Consider the following 8,013-nt stretch of genomic DNA (forward strand, 5'->3'; position numbering starts at 1 on the left):
GGTTCAGCTCTTACAGCGGAGGTAAATAGCACATTTGCATGAGCAGGAGGTGGTTGGGAAACGTTCCCAGTGCAGTGGAGCGTGCAGTATTGCTGGGGCAGGTCGGAGCATCAGACCTTCTGGAATGTGGAATGTAAACAGAGCGTGTTACTAGCAACAGCCCAGCTTTGTGCTATAACCCCAACCACTGCGCTGTCCCTCAGGAGGACCTAACGCCAAGCTCCCTCCTTCTCAAATTGCAACCCAGGGCCACATGTCACTTGTTATATTGGGTCAAATCATGACTGAAAAAAAGCAGTGCCCCTTCTGCCCGCCATTCCAGTAGCCTCGGGATTTTTGGCTCTTGCAGTTCCAGTCTCAGCCTCTGTGGCTTGCACCCATCTGTAGGAAGCTACATAAATACACTGGCAGGGAGCCTGAGGGGCAGTGCTGAAGCTGTGCTTCCCAGCTAAGCAGTGCAGGGCCCAGCAGGGAAGCACCTCATGTTCCTCTGATTCACCTGCCCTGCTCTGCACGAGCAGAGTGACTCCACTAACTGGCTACTGAAATGTTTTCATGCCTATGTTTTCAAACATCTTAAACAGATGAATGCAAGCATTCCGTGCCAGCTCAGGAGAGGCTGCATTTGCAGGATTGCTGCTGAGGGCTGTTTGACCTGAAATCTTAAGGACTGGTTTGTGTGAGCAGGGGAGGATCAAGCAGCAAAAGTGAGAGCCGGTTGTGATCTGATTCATCTCAAGCTCTGTGCAGTCATTGCAGAGACAGCCAGCCCTAAGACCCAAAATGAAATCCACCAGCCTCAGCCTCCCTGCTCACTACCAGCTCTGAGCTGGGTTGAGGAAGCTGGAGTCACCTGGATGATGGATGAAAAGACAAGTGGCTGTCCCCAGATTGCAGGGAACCAGCACCAGGATGCCTTCATCCTGAACAGAGCCCTTCATCACTCTGACTACCTGGATGCAGTCACTTCTGCACAAGATCCTCCTTGCAAGGAAGGGGTTTTGGAAAGGAAGCTCAAGCAGTAGAAGGGTGACTGTTGTATAGACCAATGTACATAGGAGTGAGCCCCCCCCTCCCAAATCTGCTACCTCCAGCCTTTTTTTTCCCACATCCTTTCCAAGGCATCAATGCACATCATAGTTAATGGCTGGGAGATTTTGGAGTTAGAATTGTAACAAGATTTGTTTTCTTTGGGGTGGAGGGATGAGAAAGACTGTTTTACTTTTCTAGAAAACAAATAACCAGCAGCAGCAAGGCAGCAAAAATGACCCTGGATGTGGACTGGAAAGAAGAGCTGTGACAAGACCCGTGAAGCAGGTTCTGGCTGAGTGACCCAACCCAAGTGAGAGAGCCAGGGATGCCAAACGTCCCCCGATCACCTCCAGCCCAGCAAGTGCTGAGCAGCAACCACTGCAGCTCAGCTAAGCCACACTTTTTATTGTAATCCATGCAATATGTTTGTGTTTTATAGTATGACAGAGAAAAGGATAAAGATAAATGTTAGACATAAACAAAAGCAAAAAGGTCATTTGTAACAGGTCCTGAGAAGGAAAGGCACATTGTAACCACTGAATTCAACAGAAGGGAAACCTTGGACAGAGGAAGACAATACTGGAAAGTGGAGAAGGGAGGGGGGGTGTTTCAAGTTGGGCAATATGGAAGCAGGTTTGACAGCAATACGTATTTCCCCACCCACCGAAGTCTGCAGTTCAGATGCATTTGGGGACCTCACTGTTCAACCAAACCACTTCCACACTGCCATTGCTGGAGAGAGTCCAGGATCTCCGCTCCTCCAGGCTCAGTCAGCACCAAGGGGCAGCCCAGTGAAGCACAGGGCTCAGAAAGATCCTTCCTGCAGGGGTGAGCTGGGAGTGCTTCATGGGAGAACAAGGGATGGCAGCATTGCTGGTGACCTGTGGGTATTGCTATTTGCTGACATCAAACGCTGTGGGGCTGGGGCAGGAGAACGGGTACAGCAGAAAAACAGTTGGCACGGAACCTGGCACATCTCTGACAGGCCAGACACTGGAGGAATTGTAGCACCTCAGAGGGAAGCAGCAGCAAAACCAAGTGCTGTGCCTGATTTAAGGCAGCGATTGCCGCTTGTGATCCAGCACCAGGAAGCACAGGGGTCCTGCTGGAGCAGCATGAAGGGCTCCAGGCCAGGCTGGGGAGCTGAAACTTCTGGGAACTGCCACAGTGGGAACCAGAACCAAACCAGCATTGAGTGCAGCACTGCACTTGTACTATTGCTCCTAGCAGGCAACGAGGCACTCTTCAAGCACACAGCCCTGCTACAGCAGATACAATGGCATCTTATCTTGGCTTGCAGGAGATGGCTCAGCTTCACTTTAGGATGGTTCTGTCATCGCTTAGCTATAACAGAGCCAGCCTTGCTCCTGGAACCAGATGTAAGTGGGTGTTTGCAAGTTAAAGAGTGAGCATTTAGCAGCCCAGATGTCTTCTTTAGCTCATTATCTGTACACTCTCCCAGTCCCTCAAAGCTATCCCAAAGGCTGCAGCTGGGCTGAAATAGGCAGCAAGAGAGCAGAGATGTGGGGTAGGCTGAGCCCAGTGCCTTTCCTGAGCAGCACGAGCTGGCAATGGGGCAGCAGCTGGGCATAGGTCTCTGCCACAGTGTGCGGTGCAGACAAGCAGGGGTCCCACAGCACTGGGGCAGGGACAGAGCTCGAGAGGTTTTACTCAGATCTTTTGCCATTGCCTCCATAGACTCTGCGCTGGCTCTGGGAAAGGGCTGAGCCATTGCTTGGCCCAGGATTCATTCAGTCTGTGGCACAGATTGTAAACTTTAGTCCCTGCTGAGAGATAAACTAGATTTGGATCTGGCCTCCAGGTGAAAGGCTCCTTATCTACTTCTGCCTGGCTGCTCGCTGAGCCTGTTACAGCTGTCCCCATGCAGCCCAGCCCCAGGGTACTACAAAATCCCAACAGCTCCGGGGGAAAACCTCTGAAGGTCTAACCCAGTAAAGCCTGTGTGAGGGAGGAGAAGGGGTAAACAGGAGCCAGGCAGCACCCTGCCATCACACTGTTACCTCTATGTCTGACAGTAGCAATGCTGCACCATGCTGTACTGCCATCTGCAGAGGTAATGGTACACGGTGAGGGTGTTCCACCCCACTGCCAGCACTCAGGCTCAGAGCTGTGAGGGGGTAGTGAGCAGGCAGGCAGTGCCCCATGGCACAGCTGCTTCCCAAAGGCCATAGGGAACAGTGAACAGCAGCCATGCCAAGGTAGGCAGATCAAGCGTTGAGCCCTTGAGAGGGAACCAGATCCCAGCAGTCTTACCCCTGTTGCTCTCAGGATACGACGATGGCTTGGAGCTCAGGGTATGGGGCACAGGCTGGGTGCAGGGCTGGAGCCGAGGGAGATGGGAGGAGCCTTCTTCTTCAGCTATAGGAAGCCATCCCGGTGGGTGCTTTTCTCCTGGGCAAGCTGTGACTGCTGCGGCAGGGAGCAGAATGGCAGCTGACAATCATGAAGGGCAACATCCAGAAGGCTGGGCAGGAGCTGGCACCTGCAGAGAGCAGCATCCACAACTCAGCTGCATTGCTTCCTCTGTGCACATGCTCTGCATGCTCTGCTGCAACGGACAAAGCCCACTCCTCACATAGCTCCTTTCTCCAGATACAGAGATCTCAGCATCCCAGTATCTCTGCAGCCAGTCCTGGTGGTACACCACAGCCTCCATGGTCTCACTGGCACCCCACAGAACCGGGGCTCCTCCAGCACCTCCTTCTGGTCCTTGAGGTTTAATCCACAGCATCTCTCCCAGCTGCAGGAGGAAAGGGGGCTGATACCCCACAACCTCCCCTAACCAACATCACCTGGCAAGTTCACAACTGTTGCCAAGCAGAGGAGAGAGGATGAGGTACAGATGTATCCCCTGGTTTTGTCATGGAGTTTGGTGGGAAAAATCATCCTCTTCCAGCTCCTGGCTTGGGGCAAAGAGCACCGAGGGGGCACATGTGCCCAGAGCCAGCCCAGCCTGTGGCCACTGCCATGCTCAGACACGGGCAGGGAAGAGGAGGTCATGCCCACGATCGTGCACCACATAGACACACTTTTTAAAAAAAAAAAAAAAAAAAAAAAGGAATTGTGAGTGTGGGAGGGGGTTTCCTGAGACCGCAGAGAAGCGAAGGCCGCGTTGAACAGGAGCGCTGGTGTCAGAGCAGTGCTGTCTTAAGGCTGCAAGTGTTCCAGGTACTGCGGCAGCGGGTTCTCCTTGACGTATTTCTGAATGTACCAGCAAGTCAGGTGAGCTTTCAGGTCCTCCTCCACCACAAAGTCCAGGGCTGCCTACGAGAGAGCACAGATGGGTTACAAACAGCCCATGCTGCCCCTAAAGCAGAATCCTGTGCCAGAGGGTTCAGGGAGCGCAGCTTTGGCCTCCACAGTGCCATGGGGTTCTCAGTTCAAGCAGAGGAAAGCTGAGACCTTGACATACAGCCTGGTGTGTGCTGCATCACAAAAGGGACCCATCCACATCATGCAAATGTCACCTTTGCCACTGGTTTGCCATGGGGACAAGGAGCAGCCATAACCCCAGAGTGTTGCCCCCCGTAGCCCCCACACTGTGCTGGCAGCCCCACAGCTGCGAGCCCCCAAAGTGGGGCCCAAGGCAGAGAAAGGGCACATGTGGGCCTTGAAGGTTTGGGACGAGGGAGTCCAGCTTGGGGGAGATGTTGGAACAGCCCTAAGGGGAAGCAGGGTGGGAGCAAGGGCTGCTGGCAGGGGAGAAAGAACGAGCAGAGGATATGCTGGAACTCACCCAGTCCCTCTTGCAGCCAGAAATAGGAACATCTGACCACAGGTTTCCATCCAGCCCTCCAGCCCTGGGGAGGAAGGCTTAACACCTCCCTTTCGAGTGCTGAGCCACCCCCAAAATGCTCTCCTTTTCCTCCAGGGCCTCACTTAACCTCCCCACACCTCTCCCTGCTATCGGATAGAAGCAGTTCCCCCAGGGGCAGCAGCTGTACCTTTGCAAGATGCTTGGCTATCCCTCTTCCCCGATAGGCATCCGGCACCTCGGTGTGCTGCAGGTCCACAATGCGCTTCCCCACATATTCATAGAGCAGCACTGCTCGGTCGTGGCAACCTGGGCATGGGAGAGAGTGCTGAAGTTGGGACTGCCAAATCTGACCAGGGATCACCAGTTCCTTTCCCTCTGCAGCATGGGCTACAACGTGGGACAAAGCTTCTAGGTCTGGTGTTGCATTTGGGACCTTGTAAGGACCGGGGGGAGACACTGGAACAGATGGGTGTCCCATAGGGAAGTGCATACAGGTGTGCAGGGGTGTGTGTGTGCACACTGACACACACACGTTTCCTGTTGCAACACCCTGACATTTTCACACTGCTTTAGATAGAGGAAGAAAGAAGTTTCAGCACACATGTAAATCAGAGGAGAGCTAATAATACCCCTCTGTCTCCATCTGCAGAGCCCAAACTCAGCTTCAACTCATTTCTGGAGGGTTTCTATATTTAAATTTCCAAAACAGAAGCTTCCAATCAATGAGACAAACTCAATTAAAATAACAGAAACTTTTCCTTTCCCCCCAGTGCTTACTGGAGGATGAAGGGCCCTACCTCCACCTGCACTTACTGCACACCTCAGCTGAGCTCCGTCCATTCACTTTACTGCATTTCAGCTGAAAACACCTCCTCATGCCCTCTCTGTCCTGGCATGGTGGCTTGGGGGGAACCTCCTCCCCACCATCCAGCCCAGATGCAATCTTACACATCATTCCATAGCTGCAAACCTCAGCAGGGAAAAAGGGGACTGTGCAAAGCGATTCCCTGGCAGGGAGTTCTCAGGGCAGGATGGCACAGCAGCAATCCCAAGGAGCCGTCCCCAGGCACACAGGCAGCCCTGCAGGCTGTGTGGCACGTTCCTACAGACAAAAAGCACCGCATGCAGCTGAGTGGAGATGGCACAGCTGTCCCCGACGGCCCCACTCTGGAGCAGCATGGGGGGGCCCAGCTCAGCTGCAGTTTCCTGCTGAGGAGCTCTGGTGACTGTAGCACTAGGAAAGCATGGTGCCATCTCGGTGCACAGCACCACCTCATCTCTTTCATCCCAGCAGCACAACCTGCTCCAGTTTTCCCATGGAAATGCTCAGTGATGCTCTCGAGCAAAGGGGCTGTGTTGGCTGTTTGTGCTGTTACCTACAAACTGAGGACAAATCATGACCTCCATGATCACCATCTAGTCCAGCCTGCCACCAATACTGCCCACCAACCACATCCCTCAGTGCCACATCTCAAACACCTCTAGGGATGGTGATCCCACCACTCCCTGGGCAGCAGCTCCAGTGCCCAACCACTCTTTCTCAGAATAAATGCTTCCTCCTATCCAACCTGAACCTCCCCTGGCACAATTTGAGCCCATTCCCTCTCATCCTATCCCATCGGTCTTCTCTCTGCCCTCCTCTCCAAGAGGTGAACAAAGTTTGGTCAATCCCGGCCACGAGCTGCTTTACTTCCATCTCTCATTGCTTCTGCTTTCAGGACACAAGGAAAAAGGCAGCATGCTGATGTGACACAGGTGTTTCTATCAGCTTTAGGAAGCACACGTAGCACTGTGGCTCAGTGGAGGGGGATGAAGAGGCAAACACCAAGCACCACTCATTTTCTTGCATACGTGAAGGCAGAGGAAGATTCTGAAAACAAGCTGGCTGCCCTATCAACTCAGGCTGCCCAGCACCCACCCACGGCCTCAGGCACCTCCAGAGATGGGCACCCACTGCCCTGCAAGCAGTGCCAGCTCCTCACCACCCTTTGAGTGAAGGATTTCCTTTCCCTAATGCCCATTTTGTCCACCGTGCTCCCACAGCGCTGGCTGCCCTCATTTGACCCCAGTGCTGGCAGCGATCGAGCAGGGGGAGCATCTTCTCCACGTACATCTCCTCCTGCTGCACTTTGTAATTAGTGGTTGGAATTAAAAGAGAAGAAGAAGAAAAAAAAAAAAAAAAAAAAAACCCGGCCAAAATAACCCCATCCGGCTGCTGGTGTTTATGGAAAACGCCTCCAGCCGTAATTTCTGAATGATTTCTTTTCTTCTCAGTTGCTTAAAAAGAGCTGCCCGGCACGCAGGGATGGGGTCCCGGGGCTGGCCGTGGGAAGGACGGACGGCTGAAAGGTGTCACGGGGGCGTAGGAAGGTGTCAGCAGCACACAGCCGGGCGTCCCTTCTGCTGACCGCTGGGGGAGCTGCCGGGGGTGCCCGCTCCCCTCCCCCCCCGGGGGATCCACACCGTACCGCGGGCAGGGAACCGGCGAGGGTCCCGGGATTGATGTAGGGGTACGGGAACGCCGGGGGGACACCGGCAGGAGCTGAGGGACAGCGAGAAGAGCCCCGAGAGGCACGGGAGGAGGGGGCTGAGGACAGCGGGGAGAGGAACCGTGGGAGCGGGGGGGCTGTGCTCGCTGCTCCCCCCTCCGTTACCGTTCAGCCGCACGGTGAACTGCCGCCGCTTCCGATCGTGTTCCACCTGGATGGGGCAGCCCTGCTCCAGGAGGCCGAGCGGCGCCGAGTGAGCCATGGCCGGGTCGGGCCGCGGGGCTGTGCCGTGCGGGAGCGCGGAGCCGCCGGGCACCGGGAGGATGAGGAGGAGGGGACGGCGGGCGGAGCCGGGCCGGACCGGGCCGTGGCGGCGGCACCGGGAGCTGCCACCGGCGCGCGGCCGCAGGAAGCCAGCTGTGCGCCACGTGCCCGCGCCGCAGCCAATGGCCGCGCTGCCGTTTTGTTTTGATACATTCGCCCGGCTCTTAAAGGGGCCGCTCCACGCTCGGCGCTACGCCGGGCCCCGGCGCCCCCGCGTGGGCGGTGCGGTCACGGACAGCGCCGGGTGTCGGTGGTGCTGCCCCGAGCTCGGTGCGGTGCCGCCTGCCGCCGCGGAGACATAAGGAGCGGTTTGAAGGCGGTTGTGTGAAGCGCTCGCTGGCAACTTCTGCAGTTCCAAATGTGTGCCGTTGCTCGTCCCAAACCCGATCC

General features: G+C 55.4%; 1 protein-coding gene across 1 annotated transcript; it reads right to left on the bottom strand.

The window, feature by feature from the left end:
- Positions 1 to 1,422: 1,422 nt before the first annotated feature.
- NATD1 (N-acetyltransferase domain containing 1) lies at positions 1,423 to 7,715 on the bottom strand. Its single transcript, XM_090151870.1, has 3 exons — positions 7,465 to 7,715; positions 4,998 to 5,116; positions 1,423 to 4,317 (listed from the first exon to the last, which is right to left on the bottom strand). Exons 1-3 carry the CDS (start codon positions 7,559 to 7,561, stop codon positions 4,201 to 4,203), a joined length of 333 nt encoding a protein of 110 aa, XP_090007996.1. The 5' UTR covers positions 7,562 to 7,715; the 3' UTR covers positions 1,423 to 4,200.
- Positions 7,716 to 8,013: the final 298 nt, after the last annotated feature.

This window comes from Phasianus colchicus, chromosome 16, assembly GCF_987193195.1.
Source record: "Phasianus colchicus chromosome 16, bPhaCol1.hap1.1, whole genome shotgun sequence".
In the NCBI taxonomy this organism is placed as follows: Eukaryota; Metazoa; Chordata; class Aves; order Galliformes; family Phasianidae; genus Phasianus; species Phasianus colchicus.

Excerpts from the sequence above, each read along its gene's own strand:
- NATD1 (XM_090151870.1), bottom strand. The coding sequence starts at position 7,561 with ATGGCTCACTCGGCGCCGCTCGGCCTCCTGGAGCAGGGCTGCCCCATC. Across the intron at positions 5,117-7,464 it reads GTTCACCGTGCGGCTGAACG|GTTGCCACGACCGAGCAGTG; the intron begins GTAACGGAGGGG and ends TCCCATGCCCAG. Across the intron at positions 4,318-4,997 it reads TAGCCAAGCATCTTGCAAAG|GCAGCCCTGGACTTTGTGGT; the intron begins GTACAGCTGCTG and ends GCTCTCTCGTAG.